A 19,491-nucleotide genomic window follows, 5' to 3' on the forward strand; every position below is an offset into this window, starting at 1 on the left:
CCAAATATTGTAATATGGCCCAGATACTTTGTCTTGTCAATCAATACTGCACTAAGAAAGTAAAGGTATTTTATTACACAGGGTTACTATTACCCAGATACTTAACATTAGAGACAAGCACAGGAAAAGGGGGAGAGAAACCACAACCCGACATACTTACCCTCCACAAGGAAGGCATTTGACAACATTAACTTGACCAAAGAGACTGGAAGTGAACTAATGGTGAAGCATAAAATCTTGGTCACACCTAGCAATGCAAAGAAGCTGTACATGACAACGTGATGCCAGTGCAGGATTTGAATCAGCCGGTATTCTTTATCTGAATACCGACCTCCATTTTTAAGCACAGAAAACAGTCCAATTATTCCTGTAGAAAAATCATACCATGGTTTTAGAAACATTCTCCGTATTTTACCTAAATACATATATATATGCAGGAAGATATGACCACTATTTATTTCAATCTACTGTGTCCTCTTCAAACATTACTTCTTCTCCAGGTGGTTCCCTAACAGCTTTGTAGGAACACTTTAGACTTTCTTTTCGTTGTTGTTGGTTGGTTAGTTAGCTGATTGGTTTGTTTCAAGCCAGGGTTTTTCTGTATAGCCCTGGATGTCCTGTAACTCTGTTCTCTATACCAGGCTGGCATTGAACTCACAGATATCTGCCTGCCTCTGCCTCGCTAGGAACAGAATTAAAGTAATGTGCCACCATTGCCCAGCCACTTTAGACTTTAAGGTTCAAATGCTCACCGAGATGACCATATTTAGTATAAACAAATGCTGAAGTGTCTATTCCAACCTAATGTCCAACCTAATGAGACTGTTATATAGAGGTTGACTATTCATTTCCTAACTACTAGTCCTTTTGGGAGCCACTAGGTAAAGGATTGGCCTTAGTTTCTGAGTTCAAAACAACAATTAAGATTTACTTTCCTCTAGCTAATGATAAACAAGATCCCCAGTTAATGTGGTGTATGGTACTATCAGTTGCACAAGCACTTGAACTTCCTCAGAGATGCTGGCTTACTTACCAACATATTTAAGTTTGCAGGTAAGTTCTTCTCTGGAAACAGTATGAGTTATATTAAAGACCTCTTTTCATGAATAAAACACACACACAAAAAAAAAACTTAATGGAAAAATAGAAAGTTTCCTCTCTTACAACAGACAGGCTACAATAAAACTATAAATAGACCTTTTCTTGAAAGCAATGGAAAAGCCTCATAAATTATCTGACGTGACTATTTTCTCTAATTCAAGAAATTAAGGGGGAAAGGGTGAGATTATGAAGCAAGGCATTTCTTAGCCCTGACCCTTCTCCATAACCTCTCAGAAATTATTTATTGAAACTTTCTAACAATCACCTGATTATATTTGTCCCACTTAAAAAATAGTCTCTAATATTCTTTATTTTTTCAAGGATCAGAATAAATTTTGATATAAAATTATTTCAGATGATCTAAACAATTCCACAAAGAAAATTCATCATTGTTGAGTAGGTAAATTAAATACTACAATTAATTTATTAAGAAATAGGACTTTGGTAACAGGACAGGAGCCTACCACAGAGGACCTCTGAAAGACTCTACCCAGCAGGGTATTAAAGCAGATGCTGAGACTCATAGCCAAACTTTGGGCAGAGTACAGGGAATCTTATGAAAGAAGGGGGCGATAGAAAGACCTGGAGGAGATTGGAGCTCCACAAAGAGAGCAACAGAACCAAAATATCTGGGCACAGGGGTCTTTTCTGAGACTGACTCTCCAAACAAGGACCATGGAGATAACCTAGAACCCCTGCTCAGATTGTAGCCCATGGCCACTCAGTGTCCAAGTGGGTTCCCTAGCAGGGGAAGAGGGGCTGTTTCTGGCATGAACTCAGTGGCTGGCTCTTTGGTCACCTGCCCCTGAGGGGGGAACAGCCTTACCAAGCCACAAAGAAAGACAAGGCAGCCAGTTCTGATGAGACCTGATAGGCTAGGGTCAGATGGAAGGGGAAGAGGACCTTCCCTATCAGTGGACTGGGGGAGGGGCATGGAAAGAGAAGAGGGAAGGAGTGCTGAACTAGGAAGGGACTAAAGAGAGGGCTACAGCTTGGATACAAAGTGAATAAATTGTAATAAAAATTTTTAAAAGAAATAGGCCTTTGTATAAACCTGAAATACCAACTTCTTAACAAGTTACATTACATAGAAATTGTAATTAGAAAATTTAGTAAATATTTTAATAAAAGATTCAGCTTTGGAGTTCCTTGGTTTTATAAAGAAAAAAAAATTTATGCATATAAAAACACCAAAATGGAGAAAATACAACACAGTAAGTCAGCTCACCTGTTGCTGCCATGCCAATAAGCACAATTCCCTCCAAAATTTCTACTCGAGTGAAAAAATTTTTGGTAATAAGGAAGGAAGCTCTCTTTTGATGCTTACAAACATACTTCAGAATACTCTTCATACTCCACCAAAAAGCCATGATAAAGAATAGGAGTCCAGGAAGGGCATGACCTGCGAAATCCCCAGTGACCTTCAAAGATACAGGTAAAGATACAATATATACAGGTAATAGACATTTCATTTCTAAAATATCACCATATCATTTCAAACCCCCAAACAGCAGATTATCTTTTTATGGCTATTAGAACATAGTATATCATATTATAGTCTCAACTATGTAAATAAAAAATTAAAACTCACTTTTGACATTTGATAATGCACAGTGTGGAAGAGGTTTTAATGCCATCTCTAGCCCACCTTGCACAGCATACCCATGGATAAGAGATTAGTATTCTGTTTTCAATTGAGGTATGAGTTTACAGGAATTTCATGAATTCCCCAGATCTCACAACTATTAAGAAAACTTTTGTTGGTTTTAACATCAGGATTTTGTTAAGAGACAGCACTCACTTCATCAACACTTGCTTTTTAAGAGTAAAGGAAAGTAATGTGAAACCTTGACCTGCTTGTTTAATAGAGTTTGAAATGATACAAAGTTGCCTATGAATTTTTCCCATATATATGATTTCCAAGTATCAAGGACCAAGGGTGTGAGACTATTAGCATTCATCAAACATTTGTGTGCTCTTCCACAGTTTCTCACCCACACCTGCAGATAGACTGGAACCATGGTTTTAGTTCTAGCCAGCTGACTAGGCAAGGAACTGGCACATATCACTTCTAGGCTGAGTCACAGAAGTCTGCATGATTCCCTCAGCACTCTCTGTCACATTGACAACATTGGCGTGGCCTGATTGCGACACGGAGGATTAGAAACATACTGCCTCAGAGTTCCAAAGGAAAATGGCCTTGAAGAGTGTGATTGTCTTTTCATTTTGTGTACCACCCTTTGTTCAAATATACTGTGCCATCAGTAGAACAGTGATGACACATTCTAGAATCAGTCTATGGGTTTAATACTAGGTTAGAGCTAAGCACAATTATGAAATAGGACTTCAGAATATCCTCTGGTCAGAAAAGTAGGCTCCCTCAGTTCAGGGCAGACCCCCGTGGATTATTCCTCTGAGATTTAAAGGGAAACTCTGGGGGGGAAAAGTGTGAAGTTGACCCAAATACTGCCAGTAACATATCTGCAATAAAGATCCCATATTCTCCTTTCAGTGTACCCATAAATCATACAAACCATCTAAGTTTCAGACTCAGTTTGTCTCACAGTACTGAGGATAGGTTCTCATCCTAACTCTGAGGAATGGCTTGGGCCCTGTCTTTTGACTTCTCTAAGCACTACTTCTTAATAAATATAATATGAGTATAAGTTGGCATCATTTCTTTCCCAAATAATTTGACAGGTAGTAGAATAGTTGAGAGTCCACACAGCCTACAGCACTGCAATTCTGTTTATAATACATGCTCTAGAAATGTGTTACATATGTCTTCTTCTTGTGTGTATACACAAAAAAGAAATGACATTGCTACACCAAGTGTTGAAAATAAAACCACAATCTTAATATTCACCAATAGATAAATCAATGAATAATACGCTATAACATGTACACAAAGTTTTGTTTGATAATTATGAAAAAACTGCAATTAACATTCATGTGCAGGCTCTGGTATGACCAAAATTTATTTAAGTAAATAAGTATATTTACCAAAATGTATTGCTTCTTAATTTTAAGTGTTTTATATTTTAATACAATTTTAATTTATTATTTGAAAATTCCATATATGCAGTTAGTGCATTTTGATTATATTCACTCCTAAACTCCCGTTCAAATTCTTCCAGACACGCCTACATCCTCTTGACAACTTTATGTTCCTTTTTAAAAATACATAATTGAGTCCAGATAATGAAGCCCATAAATGCATGGGCCATTCACCAGAGCCAACACACCAAGGCACACCAACTAATGAACACCGGCTCTCCCTCACTTAATGCTCATAACTATAAATAATTCTACAACTAGGGATGGGACTTGTGTGCTTCCCCGCTCTCATGCAGAGACTTTTTTGTGTGTATTAAGTTGGATGGAAAATTCAAGTGTCAAAATATTGTTGTAGTTTGGATAGTGGTTATCCTACCAAAAGCAACCTACATATTCGCCATGAAAAGTCTGATACACTTCTTCACGGAAATTGAAAGGACAACACATGGACATGTAAGTGCTCCAGGATAGCTGAAACAATTCTGAACAACAACAACCACAAATATCTGTATGTAACATCATTTCCAATTTCAAGTCATATCACAGAATTATTGTAGTAAAAACACCATTGTGCTGGCATTTTAAAAAGTGGTTCATTGGTCAATGATATGTAATTGAAGACTCAAATATACACCCATATTCCTGCTACCACTTGATTTTTGACAATGAAGACAATAATATACATTGGAGAAGACATCTTTGACAAATAATGCTGATCATACTAAATAGTTTTTAAAAGGCTGAAAATAGATCTATATCTTTCACCCTTCACAGAACTCAACTCCGTGTGGATAAAGGACCTCAACATAAGACTTGATATCTTAGAAAGAGAAAGAGGGGAATAGGCTTGAACTAGTTAGTTCAAGAAATGGTTTTCTGAACAGGAGCCCAATCACATAGACATTAAGACAAATAATTAAGTTAAACCTTATAAAATTAAAAAGTTTCTGTACAGTGGAGAATACCATCGCTAAAGTGAAAAGGCAGCTTACAGAATAATAATTAAAAAAAGTCTTTACCAACTATACATCTGAGAAAGGGTTAATATCTAAAATACCAGCTCAAAAAAATTTAACAAGTGAACAAACATCCCAGTGTAAAACTGGAAAATAAAACTAAACAGAGAGTTCTCAAAAAAAGAAATACAAATGTCTGAGAAAAGTTTTTAATGTTCAACATCCTTAGATATCAATGAAATACAAACTGAAACTTCCTTGAGACATTCATAAAAAAAATAAGATATTTTAAAGTTGTCAATACAGGGTGAAATGTGACAAGAATAGAAGAAAGACTCTATTTAAGGTCTTGGATTCCAAATTACTGTAGCCAGCAGAACTGTGTTGTATGATCTTCAAGGTCAGCTGCCCTATCTAGGAACCCTTGAAGAGCTAATTAAAAATAACCAAAAATCATATCCTGCTAGATCACACCCTGCCCATGCCACATCTAAACTCCAGGGCTAGCCAAATTGCATATCCTATCCTTTGGTCCAGTCTGATGAGCTCCCTGAACCGCAGCATGCCTTCATTCCCTCCCCCCCACCCCATCCCCAGACCTACCTCAGGTCACATATCTTCTGTGGACAAGCTCACCAGAAGTCCCAACCTCATCTTTCCCAACCTCCAGGCTTGAACCTAGTGCACCATCTCAATCCAGCACGTGCTCAAACATGAACATACCTGGCAAATATCCAACTTCCAGACCTAGCCCAGGATGCACATTTGTGCGCTTACCTAGCCTGGTGAATCCCTGGAATCATACCTACCAATGCTGTCCCCAACCCAAAGGCCTAGCCTCAGTTGCAGAGCATGTAAGATAGGCCGAAAATAAATCTATCATTTATCCTATCTATGACATTCTTTGGCCCAACAGACTCAACATCCTGCTCCACAAATGCTTGTTCAGCTATCTGGTTGGTATTCTAGCCACAATAGCCAGAAAGTGGAAACAACCTGAATGTTATTCAATTGATGCCTGATAATGCAAATGTGCTACCTATATACAGTGGAATAGTATTAAGCTATAAAAATTACATAATGATATCTGTAGAAAAGTGGAGCTAGAAGATATACTGGTTGAGATAAGCCAAACCTGGAACTGCAAATTCCAAGTATTTTCTCTTATTTGTGGATCCTAGCTATGAATCTTGGTACATGAGTATACCTTCGTTCCCCAATCGGCAGGGGCATTGATCTCTGCTGGGATCCTGGAGTATGGCTTCCAGACCAAGAACAGGAGTTGTGTTTCTCTCAGGGACACCTAGAGCTCCTTAGGGGGAGGCCGAGTACACTAGCCTAGGGTGTGCAAAAGGCTGTCCACAGAGTGTTACAGTTTAGCTCTTTTAGCATGATGTCACCTGCGGTGATGGAAGGTTGGGTGTTCCAAAGCCTATGGCAATAACAAAGTATTAAAGCTCTTGGTCAAGCTCAGCAGGAGGAGGGAGGTAAGGAGACCCAATGAGAAACAACCCTGCAGAGGATAAATGATGACTCTCAGATGGTCTTGAAGTAAGAAATTGAGAACCTTTATTCATGTGAAATCAAGGGCAGAGGGAGGGATTTCAGAAATGTGTTTGACTCACTTGGGTCAGGACATCAGACATATTCAATGGTCCTATCACGAGAAGGAAAATAAAGCACTTAATTATCCTATGAGTGTGAGGGGAGGGACCTCTAAATATAATTGAAGGTTACTGTTGCACTAAGATCCTTAAAGAGTGGGGCATTTGTAGGAATTGCTAGATGCTTGCTAGAACAGTTTCCTTATCAGGAAAGAGTCTGGCCTGCAATCTTCCCTGATGGGTACATGATGTTCCTTGCAAAATCTGAGATCAGCTTGATCAGCGGAGACTTTTAAAGTGTCACCGAGAAAAGGAAGTTTATTATCATAGGCTGAATGCAAATAGTTGACTATCCAGAGATGACTGACTTCAATGTTATCCAGCAGAGAACCACAAGTACACAAAACAGAGTCATCACAGAAACCAGGAAATTAAAAGAAACCATGAGGGGAATAAAGGGCTCTAAAGAGATGGATAGTTGAACACAGGTGCTGTGAAGAGGGAAGTGGAAAAGAAGGATGGAGTAGAAAGGATGGAGTAGAAAGACTAAAACTGAGGAAGAGGAACAAAAAAACACCAAGGATGATTCAAAAATCCATAGAAGAACATATTAGTTTCTGTTGACTTAATGAAATACGTTTCCTATACATAAGTGCATATATATACACATGCATAAAGAAAGTAAAGTTATGTCACTTGAGGTGACAATGCACTCCCCAAATCCATAAACTAACAAAATCTCCAGTATCAGGTATGGGAAACTTCCCATTGAGCTGTTGGTGAGGAGAGTCCAAGAGACCCCCTAAACAATGTAGGCTGTTGCCACTGTCCTTGGTTGCCTCCAAGGTTCCTCATATCACTGAAGACACCACACACTTCAGATACAGGACTTGGAGAAATGGAACTGAAACTTATTTGAAAACTTGCTCCCTGGATTTGAGTTTTAATACTACTGAAAGGTGCTATGCAGGCTGCCAAGGGAGAAAAGCAATCAATAACCCTACACACCTCTAAAACCTTCAAACCAAAACAATGTCAAGCAGGGCACGATATCCCCAAAGGTATAGTAATGGCATGTATATCTTGGAGTAGCCAAAAGCCATCTAATTGGACTTAATGGCCACTCAATAGGAATAAATTCATGTTGGGTACTGTAAACCCAGCCAACTACCTGGGGCTGGTGACGACATACAATCTAGAAGGAAGCCTACTGCTTCCTCTTTGCTAAGCCAGTATAATTCCCACCTGCATTCTAAATAACTACTCTTTTTTTGTCATTTTATTTGATTTATTTTATTTAAATTTTTATTTATTTTATTTATGATTATTATTCTTCCATGCCCACCTGCCTGTGTGTGTGTGTGTGTGTGTGTGTGTATGTGTGTGTGTGAATGCATGTTTATACATGCATGTTGGGTCAAAGAATAGCTTTCAGAAGTTGGTCTTTTCATTCAGCTTTTTTTTTTTTAATGTGGGTTTTGGGCATTGAACTCAGGTTACCAGGCTTGTTCAGCAAAGTGCCTTACTTGCTGAACCGTGTCTCTTGGCCCTACTTTGTCATTTTAAAAATCATCTTATTGAGAACAGAATTGGGCAGAAGATGGAGGCCTCATTAGAGTCTTATTTTCCACTTTCTTGTAGCCTTTCCCACCATCAAAATATTTACACCATAGTGGGACATTCCTTACTGTTAGTGAACCTATAGAGTCACATCATTATCCCCCCACAGTCCATTATAAATATATTATCCATGAGGGCTCACTTTTGGAGTGCTGACTGTGGATTTTTTTTTAATTTTTCCTCAATTACACTTTATTCATTCTGCATCCCCCCATAAGCCCCTCCCTTCTCCCCTCCCAATCCCACCCTCCCTCCTCCTTCTGCATGCATGCCACTCCCCAAGTCCACTGATAGGGGAGGTTCTCCTCGCCTTTCTGATCTTAGTCTATCAGTTCACATCAAAAGTGGCTGCATTGTCCTCTACTATGGCCTGGTAAGGCTGCTCCCCCCCAGGGGGAGGTGATCAAAGAGCAGGCCAATCAGATTATGTCAGAGGCAGTCCCTCTTCACATTACTATGTAACCCAATTGGACTCTGAACTGCCCTGGGCTACATCTGTGCAGGGGTTCTGGGTTATCTCTATGAATAGTCCTTGGTTGGAGTATGAGTCTCTGGGAAGTTCCCTGTGTATCCCTGATCTCTCCAATACTTTAAACATGAACGGATGTTGGATTTTGTCAAATGCTTTTTCAGCATCTAGGGAGATTATCATATGGTTTTTTTTTCTTTCAGTTTGTTAATATGGTGGATCACATTGATGGATTTCCGTATATTGAACCACCCCTGCATACCTGGGATGAAGCCTACTTGGTCATAGTGGATAATATCTTTGATGTGTTCTTGGATTCGGTTTGCAAGTATTTTATTAAGTATTTTTGCATCAATGTTCATAAGGGAGATTGGCCGGAAATTCTCTTTCTTTGTTGAGTCTTTGTGAGGTTTAGGTACCAAGGTGACTGTGGCCTCATAGAATGAGTTTGGTAATGTTCCTTCTGTTTCTATTTTGTGGAATAGTTTGAAGAGAATTGGTGTTAGCTCTTCTTTGAAGGTCTGGTAGAATTCTGCGCTGAAGCCATCTGGTCCTGGGATTTTTTTGGATGGGAGACTTTTGATGACCGCTTCTATTTCTTTGGGGGATATAGGACTATTTAGTTGATTTACCTGGTCCTGGTTCAGCTTTGGTAAATCAAATCGATCAAGAAAATTGTCCATTTCATTTAGATTTTCAAATTTTGTGGCATATAGACTTTTGAAGTAGGTCCTAATGATTGTTTGGATTTCCTCAGTGTCTGTAGTTATGTCCCCCTTTTCATTTCTGATTTTGTTGATTTGGGTGGTGTCTCTCTGCCTTTTAGTTAGCTTGGCTAAGGGTTTGTCGATCTTGTTGATTTTCTCAAAGAACCAGCTCTTGGTTTCATTGATTCTTTGAATTGTTTTATTTGTTTCCAATTGATTGATTTCAGCCCTGAGTTTGATTATTTCCAGCCGTCTACTCCTTCTTGGTGTGTCTGCTTCTTCTTTTTCTAGGGTTTTTAAGTGAGCCCATGACTTCTCAACACTGGGGACTAGGTTCCTAACACTTGGGAGACAGAACACATTCAAACATAACCTATTAGTTACACCAAACCCATTAATATAACACCTTAGTACCACAGAACACTACAAAGAAAACTGTTTACCTTTGAGATCACATAGATTTCTCTTTCTACTACATGAGACGGTATCAAAATACATATGGATAACTTGGGAAATTCAAAGTAGTGTACCTATACAATTCAAAAGTCAAAAACTTCAAGTGCAACCATCATAAATTGAGAATTATTTGTAGAATACTTGTGGAGTTGTGGAGGGCATTGTTGCATTTCAACAAACACAAACATAATCAATAATTATTGTGGGGAGAGAGAAGTGGATGAGAGGATAAATAAGATTGGTGTTGCCTTAGTTAATGGACAAACTGTGTTCTCTGCTTAAATTTTTTGAGCTCTTTGCTTAAAATTTTCCTTTGAAAATATAAAAAGAAAAAATACAGAGATTTTTTTTTCTGCACAAGCCCTGATGACAGAACAAAGTATCAGAAAAGTCATTATGAAAATTTCAAGGATTCAATCCAAGTTTTACAAGACTTACATACAGTTAAAGCTGCTAAAGCTGATCTTGGAAGTAGCTCTTCTCTTGACCTTGACCCTCCAATCTTACTTAGACTGTACTCCCTCCACTTCCACCACCCTTAGCATTTACACCATATTAAAATGACCTGTCTCATTTTTCCAACTCTTTTCTCAACCTAGTAGTTCCTTATTCATCAATGCACCAAACCCGCACATAAACTCTACTGCATGATTTTGAATAAAATCTTTGATTTTTAAGTTAAACTAAAGAATACTAGGATATCCTGTTTATAAATTAAACATGTGGAAAAGTAATCCAATGCTATCCTTCTTTAAAATCAAGATTACACATAAAAACTGTGTAGAAAAAGTAAGCAAGGGACAGTCATGTAGGCTCAAGCCTCAGTTTGAGATAGGAAAAGATGAACAGCTCCAAGGAAAATGACTGTCCCAAGGACATGAAAACAAAAGCCAGATAAATGTCCTTCTATCCATCTCTTGTCCCTTCCATGATATCACACTTGAAGTCATTAATCAGCCCCCCAAATTCCTACCTTTGATTCTTTTCCCACTGTACAAAAGTTCAAATATGTAAGTTCATGACAAAAACTTCAAGGTCAATGAAAATGAAGAGAAAAAAAAAAGGGAGTCAGTAACTGTCTCTAATCTGCCATTATGCAAGCTGTCCTCTGGACATTACCTGCTCAACCTGCCTACATGTATATGAAGAAGAAAAAGTCTTTGAGAACACCCAGCATAGAGATATGGGTGTTCCCAGAAAAGTATCAGAAAGCCACCTTGACATTTGCATGGGAATTTATGTCAAGATCTGAAGATGGAGTAACCTTAGCAACAACAGATCCATAAGGTATAGGAAATCTGATGACATTTTAGATTCATGTAAGCAATTAATAATGTATCATCCATATATATTATGCATTGGGATTTAAATTTTTTACTCATTCTATATTTGATGTGACAGCCCAGAAAAAGATTTCCATGGGGCAATACCTATCTCAACACTTTTGGATGGAGACCAATTTTAATACTTCTGCCTCTGTAAAGATTTAACTCTAAGAAAAACCTTATGAGAAATGACTAGAGATATATGAAAAGGAGCTGAGATGTGACTCGATGAATCTATGTTCCCAGTTTCAAGGACCTTTTTACTACACTTTATTGACAAAGAGAAACAAACAAATAAATTAATAAATAAATAGACATTAAACTGAGAATGAAAAAAGACAAATGATATACCAGTAACTACATGACTTAATGATGGATCAGAAAAACAGCTCTGCAATAAAAAATAATAATAAATGACTCACAAAGATCTTTAAGATTTTCAACTTAATCTCAGGTGTCTATGATGTACACCCTAAGGAACCACAGACATCCTACACAGAGCAATATCTGAAAGTTCCATACTGCTCCACACTTCAGTGTCCATATCCAGTATTTTCAGACAATCGTCCCACTGTTCAATATATGAGCCACAGCCCTATAAACAATGACATCATGAAATTTGCAGGCAAATGAGTGGAAATAGAAAAGTTCACCCTGAGTAAGGTAACCCAGAAAGACAAACATGGTATGTACTCACTTATAACTGAACAATAGCTGTTAACTAAAAGGCAATCATGCTACGATCCGCAGACTCAGAGAGGCTGAATAACAAAGAGGGCATAAGGGAGATGCAAGGATCTTCCTGAAAGGGGGAAATAGAATAGATTTCATGGGTGGACTACGGGTAGGTGGCGATGAGAATGGGGCAATCACATGGAAAGGTGGAGGGAAATCCTCTCCCTGGAAGAGAACACTGCAAGTTGGGAGCATTTCAAGAGTGAGGTAGAAAACTAGGGAAAAGGAAACTGCATGAAATCTATGAGGGTGACACTAGCTAAACCTCCTAAGTAATAGAGGACATGGAGCCTTAACCAGCCACCCTCTACAATCAGACAAGGCCTCAGGAGGAAGGATTGGGACACCAACCTAACCTTAAAACCTCCGACCTGCAGTTTGTCATGCCTGCAGGATGTGCTGGGACCGGAGCCTAGCATAATTGTCATCAGAGAGACTTTATCCAACAACTGATGCAGAGTCCCACAGCCAAATACTAGGCATGGCTGGGGAGTCCTGTGGAGGAGGAAGGGAGGAAGGATTGGAGGAGCTAGAGGGATCAAGGTCATCACAAAAACACAACCCAAAGAATCAATTGACCAGGACTCAAGTCAGTTCACAGAGATCAGGGAGCCTGTATGGGCCTGACCAAGGTCGTCTACATATAAGTTATGTTATGGTTATGTAGCTCAGTGTTCTTGTGAGCTTTCTCTGACTTTTTTTGCCTGCCTGCCTTTGGGACACTTTTACTCCTATTGGGTTTTACCTCAGCCACCCTTGATGTGAGAATATGTGTCTGGTCTTATTGTGGCTTGTTATGCCGTATTTGGTCGATGTCCCTGGGAGGCCTGCTCTTTACTGAGGGGAGGTAGGGAGAGGGTAGATATGGAGGAAAGGAGAAGTAGGGGAGACACAGGGGGAGGAGAAGGAGGGGAAAGTGCACTTGGGAGGTAATATTTTGAAAGAAAATAAATAAAAAGGAAGAAATAGATTTTGTAGGTGTGAAGGGGGAATGGGAACAGGAGACATCAAGTTGGGTGGGAGAGATGGAGGGAAAGAGTACTCAAGGAGATAAGTGGAACTTTCTGGGTGGTGGGGGGCACATGGGAGTGATATGGAAACCTGGTGCAGTGGAAACTCCCTGGAACCTATGATAGTGACACTAGCAAAGTCTCCTAGTAACGGGGGATATCGAACCTGTACTGGCCATCTTTTATAACCAGGTGAGGCTCCTAGCAGTGGGACTGGGACATCAACCCAGCCACAAAATCCTCAACCTACAATCTGTCCTGCCTGCAAGACATGCTGGGGCAATAGTGGCTCAGAACTTCTTATAGTGGCCAACCTATAACTAGTACAACTTGTCACCCACTCCTAGAGAGGTATCCCATGCCTGACACTGCCTGGATGACCAGGAACAAGAAGCAAAGAGCCTAGAGACCCAGGTTCTCACTCAGAAGCAAACACAACTGACAAAAAAAAAAAAGTTAATGAAATGATTCCTAGTGATATTCTGCTCTACTCATAGATTGGTGCCTAGCCCAGTTGTCATCACGAGGCTTCATGAAACAATTAATGGGAGCAGATACAGAGACCCATGGCCTAACCCTAGGCAGAGCCAGGGGAAACATGAAGAAGAGGGGCAAGGATTATAGGAACCAGAGGGGTTAAGAACACCATAAGAACACGGCCTGCAGAATCAACTAAGCAGTGGTCATAGGGGCTCACAGAAAACAAAGCGATAAACACAGATTCTGCATATACTTTATAGTTGCATAGCTTGGTGTTTTTGTGGTACTCCCAAAAATGGAAGAGGGGGGGTGTCTCTAACTCTTTGACCTGTGCCTAGGGATCCTTTTCCTCGTACTAGCTTGCCACATCCAGCCATGATGTGAGGATTTGTGCCTACTCTTATTGAATCTTGTTAGACCACATCCCTGGGACGCCTGCTCTTTTTTCTTCATGTACATCTGTTACTCAGTAAGCAGTTAAACACTTATTTAAGCAGAAGTTAAGGACTAAGAACATGCTGTGAACTAGACATTTATAAAATGTTTTATTTGCAGTGTCTTACCTGCGTAACTTCAAGAAATACAAATTCCTATCAAGAAATACAAATTCCTATTTGCTCCCTGCTATTCAGAGATGATGAAATACTAAATTTCTTGGAATGTTCCTCTGGCTAGTTTAATAACAAAGCGGAGAGTTGAAACTGTTCTGATGACTCCAGACCCTAAGCTCTTGTCAATATGTTCTCACACTTCTCACACATCTCACACATTCCAGAGCAGTAGGTTTGAGAAACAAGGATGAGGACATATGCCAGGGGAAATGCAGAATAAAAATGGAAATATGCCAAGGTGGCTAGAAATTGGGATTTAAAGTCTTCTAAATCTCTGCTATGGCACTTGGCTGCAGGATATATTTCTCTATAAACTGAGGAAAGAAAAGGCAAAAGGAAGAAAATGAGAAGTATATCACGTCCCATCAATTTGCTCCTCAGCCAGGACGCTGTTAAAGAAAAGCTTCAGAGCAGAGAAGCTATGTGATCCAAATGGCATTTCATCAAGATTAACTTGTCAGCCGTGCCCAGATTATATGAAAGGGAGGGAAAGCCTGTAGGCAAAGATGCCATTAAGAGGCTATTACAGATGCTCATTTCTCAGATGCCAAACCTGAGTCAGAACAGGATGAGGAAAAACAAAAAAAGGAGTGACAGACATGAGTGATACTCAGTACCAAGCTTGAAGGAAGAACAGACCCACCCTAGAAACTGATGCAATCCAAGATGTGGTCTCTGACTCTCCTGAGATGGGAGAAGAAAGGAGGAAATGCACGGCCAGTCAGTGGCCCTGTCCACTCTCCAAAGTAATTGCCTGACACGCCCTTCAACAGAGCACTAGTTCCAAGGAGTCAGGGAGCCTGCCTGGACCTGTCAGCACTGGGGTTTTCCCACTGATAATGACAAGCAGATGTGGGATGAGTCAGTAGATAGCCCCTGGCAGGCCATCTCCACTTTCCCACATAGATACTGCATGAGGATTGCCCAAAGCTCAGCACCACTGAGTCTCCTTGGAAGGCTTTCTTTTCAAGATGCTTTAAATTACATCATTCTATTTAATATCCATAAAGACTTATCATCACGGTATAGATTATAATATGGAATTTTAGGGTTTTGCTTTAATTTCTGGGTTGTTTTTTGTTTGTTTTTTTTTTGTTTTGTTTTTGGTTTTTTTGTTTGTTTGTTTGTTTGTTTGTTTATCTTCCTTCTATTGCTCCCGTAGTGATCCTTGCCTCATTTTCTGTGGTCCACTTGATAGCACAAAACAAAATAATCCACATGCCATTTCCCAAATATGACATGCTCATTGGCATGTCTCTCTGGCTCTACAAAGTTTCCTACTGACTATGGCCCTTTCTTACTTCACCTAATTAACACACATTCTAAATAGTACATTAGGAGGAAGTAGAAGATGGAGAAAGGGGAAAAGACATGTAATCTCCTCAGGGGCACTCTCCAACTGTGAGGATATCTGGTTGTGTGTGATCCCAAAATTCTACTATGGAATTTCTCATGTATCCATCATTACTTACTTATATCATTACTTACTTATTTACTACTCTCTTTCAATAGACTATGGCCTCTTGGAATGGATGATTATGCCTTTGTTTTTAGATCCTAGGAAGCACTGATTGGTTGGTTGGTTAGTTGGTTGGTTGGTTGGTTGGTTGGTTGATTGGTTGGTTGGTTGGTTTTGGCTTTGGTTTTAATTTCTTTTTGAGACAAGGTCTCACTACGTAGCCCAGGCTAACATCATATTTGTGATTCTCCTGTCTGAGCTACCTATGTGTTAAGATTATGGGTGTCTGTCACTGAGTATGGTTCAGTATTTCCTGGATTGTAATAGCTAACAAGTAAATGGGTAGAAGACTCATAACCCACTTCAAAGTTCCTCAGAAGTAGTTGATACCATATAATCCAAAAGACTGACTCTTGCAAAATCTACATCTGACTCAAATAAGTTGTATAGGTGTGGCTCACTGGCTATGAGCAAAAAGCATCAACATACCTCCCAACAATGCTTGCAACTCTTTCACAGGAAGAAATACCACAGTCTATGCAGAAGATACAAAAGAGTTAGTGGTTGAGAACACTTGAAAGTTATTTGAAACATGTCAGAACTGATACAAAGCCTTACAAGAGTGGTTTTAAACCTTCCCGAGGCTAAGATCCATTAATCGTTTCTCGTGTTGTAGTACCCCCAATCATAAAATTATGATTGTTGCTACCTCATGACTGTAATTGTGCTACTGTTATGAATCAAATGTAAATATCTTATACATGGGCTATGTGATGTGTTGCTCCTGTGAAAGGATTGTTTGATCCCCCCAAAGGGGTCATGACCCACAGGTTAAAGATCCCTGACTTTCAGCATGGACACGCAGCCAAGAAGCCTGATTTACAAGCCTGTGCATTACAAGAAGCTTCAGTTTTGATATCCTTCTGATCTCCTTCCTACCTCCACCCTGCAAAAGGACAGGTGGTAGGAGATTGCTCCCAGCAGTGAATATAACCACAGTATAAGTTCTCCATAATGTACACCTTACGTGAGAATGTTTACCTTCAGCAATCATCAGAAAAGAAGGTTATAAAAATGACTCTTGCTTGTGCCTTAAGAATATGGTCTGATTTGCATTTCCCTTACGACTAAGGATGTTGAACACTTCTTTAAGTGTTTCTCTGCCATTCGATAGTCCTCTATTGAGAATTCTCTGTTTAGCTCTGTTCCCCATTTTTTAATTGGATTACTTGATTTGTTGTTGTTTAACTTCTTGAGTTCTTTATATATACTGGATATTAGTCCTCTGTCAGATACAGGGTTGGTGAAGATACTTTCCCAGTCTGTAGGCAGTCATTTTGAAACGACCCTAAGATTTCACCTTGCACCCATCAGAATGGCTAAGATCAAAAACTCAAGTGACAACACATGCTGGAGAGGTTGTGGAGAAAGGGGAACCCTTCTCCACTGCTGGTGGGAATGTAAACTTGTACAACCACTCTGGAAAGCAATCTGGCACTTCCTTAGACAACTAGGAATAGCACTTCCTCAAGATCCAGCTATACCATTCCTAAGCATATATCTAAAAGAGGCTCAAGTACACAATAAGGACATTTGCTCAACCATGTTTGTAGCAGCCTTATTTGTAATAGCCAGAAGCTGGAAACAGCCCAGATGCCCCTCAGTGGAGGAATGGATACAGAAATTGTGGTACATCGACACAATGGAATAATACTCAGCAATAAAAAAACAAGGAAATCATGACATCTGCAGGTAAATGGTGGGATCTGGAAAGGATCATCTTGAGTGAGCTATCCCAGAAGCAAAAAGACTCACCTGGTATATACTCACTCATATAGACATATAATATAGGATAAACCTACTAAAATCTGTATACCTAAAGAAACTAATCAAGAGGGAGGACTCTTGCTAAAATGCTCAATTCCTATCCAGAAAGGCAAAGAGGATGGACATCAGAAGAAGGAGAAAACAGGGAACAAGTCAGGGGCCTGACAAAGAGGACCTCTGAAAAGCTCTGCTCTGCAGACTATCAATGCAGATGCTGAGACTTATGGGCAACCTTTGGGCAGAGTGCAGGGAATCTTATGAAAGAAGTGGGGAAACAGTAAGATCTGGAGAGGACAAGAACTCCACAAGGAGAGCAACAGAACCAAAAAATCTGAGCACAGGGGTCTTTCCTGAGACTGATACTCCAACCAACGACTATGCATGGAAATAACCTAAGACCCCTGCACAGATGTAGCCCATGACAGTTCAGTATCCAAGTGGGTTCCATTGTAATAGGAACAGGGACTGTCTCTGACAAGAACTGATTGGCCTGCTCTTTACTACCTCCCCCTGAGGGGGAAGCAATATTACCAAGCCACAGAAGAAGACAATGCAGCCACTCTTGATGAGACCTAGTTCACTAGGATCAAAAGGAAGGAAAAGAAGTCCTCCCCTATCAGTGGACTTGGGGAGGGGCATGCATGCAGGAGGGTGGAGGAAGGGAGGGATCGGGACGAGAGGAGGGAGGGAACCACAGGGGGGATACAAAGTGAATAAAGTACAATTAATAAAGAATAAATTTAAAAAAAAAAGAAAGAATGTGGTCTGTCACCACAAAAAACAAACAAACAAAAACCCTACATAATCAACTAACTGGGCCCACAGAAGCTCATAGAGACTGCACTGCCAACCAGAGATCCAGCATGGGACTAACCTAGGCCCTCTACACATAAGTAACAGTTGTTTAGCTTAGTCTTCTTGTGAGACTCCTAACAGCAGGAGCAGGAGCTATCTCCGACCCTTTCCCTGCCTTTGGGATGCTTCCCTCCTCCTGGGCTGCCTTGTCTAACCTCAATAGGAGAAGATGCACCTAGCCCTCCTTCAATTTGATATGCCAGGGCTGGTTGATATCCATGGGAGCCCTCCTTTTTCTAAAGAGAAATGGAAGAAGAGAAGATGAGTGTGGGCGGGGATGTGGGGGAGGAGTTGGAGGAGAGGAGGGAGGAGAAACTGTGGTCTGAATGTAAAGTTAGTTAGTTAATTAATTACGATTACTGCCCGTGCAATATCTTCGGCTAGAGCATCGTTGCAAGGGTTTGATGTCACGCATTTATGTTTCCCACAGTGGAAAGTGATGTGTCACTGAGAACTGGTATAGCTCTCAAATGCAGAACTCTCCAGAACACCATTCCCACATCCCTCACCTGGCCCCACTGGGTCACAATCCTCCTCACTTAAAGACAGCTTCATTCTTCCAATTGTTCATACCTATATTTGAGTCATCCTTGACTCCTCATCTGCTCTCTGTCCCTCATTCATCCAACTGAAAATTGCTCGCCTCCAACTATGCCCAGAATCTGGCTAATTCTCACTACCTCCATTGCCTTGATTATTACAGTGCTCTCCCAACGGCACTCTGCTCCATGTTTGCCGCTGTCAGAGGATTCTCAACACAGGAGCCACTGCTGCTCTTTAAGTCATTGCCAAGGCCTCATATGAGACCCCATGACCCACAAACATTAATCCATCACTTCTCCAAATTTCCCTTTTGAGAGTCGAGAGTCTCTTCAGCCACACTTGCTTCCTGGTTCTCTTTAAAGATACCAAGCTTGAGTCCTAGTTAGAACATTTCTCTTCCCCGAGGAAAAGGAATCCGCCTCACCATTGCTGAAGAGAGAGACAAGAGGCTAGGGACCAAACAGAGCAGTGGATGAAATAGTCTCTAGGAGACATGCTGGAGAAGTATTTGTACTCTTGCTACAATACAAGCCTTTCGTGGTGGTATGCTTGATTAAACAGCATGATAAAACTAAAAAAAAAAAAAAAAAAAAAAAAAATCTGTGCATTTTAGGTGAGCTATATCACCAGCATGACAAGCACTCTTCCTTAACTTTATCTCATAAAATCCTGAGAA

At 40.1% G+C, this 19,491-nt stretch overlaps 1 protein-coding gene across 1 annotated transcript in view; it reads right to left on the minus strand.

Moving 5' to 3' along the window:
* Positions 1-19,491, minus strand: part of LOC110539799 (transmembrane protein 45A-like) — a 54,010-nt gene that overhangs the window by 21,933 nt on the left and 12,586 nt on the right. Inside the window, exons 3-4 of the mRNA XM_021626623.2 lie at positions 2,330-2,522; positions 161-367 (exon numbers count right to left, since the gene is read on the minus strand). Coding sequence (XP_021482298.1) covers positions 161-367; positions 2,330-2,522 — 400 coding nt within the window. The remainder of the gene's footprint in view (positions 1-160; positions 368-2,329; positions 2,523-19,491) is intronic.

Source organism: Meriones unguiculatus, chromosome 17 (assembly GCF_030254825.1).
Source record: "Meriones unguiculatus strain TT.TT164.6M chromosome 17, Bangor_MerUng_6.1, whole genome shotgun sequence".
Lineage (NCBI taxonomy): Eukaryota > Metazoa > Chordata > Mammalia > Rodentia > Muridae > Meriones > Meriones unguiculatus.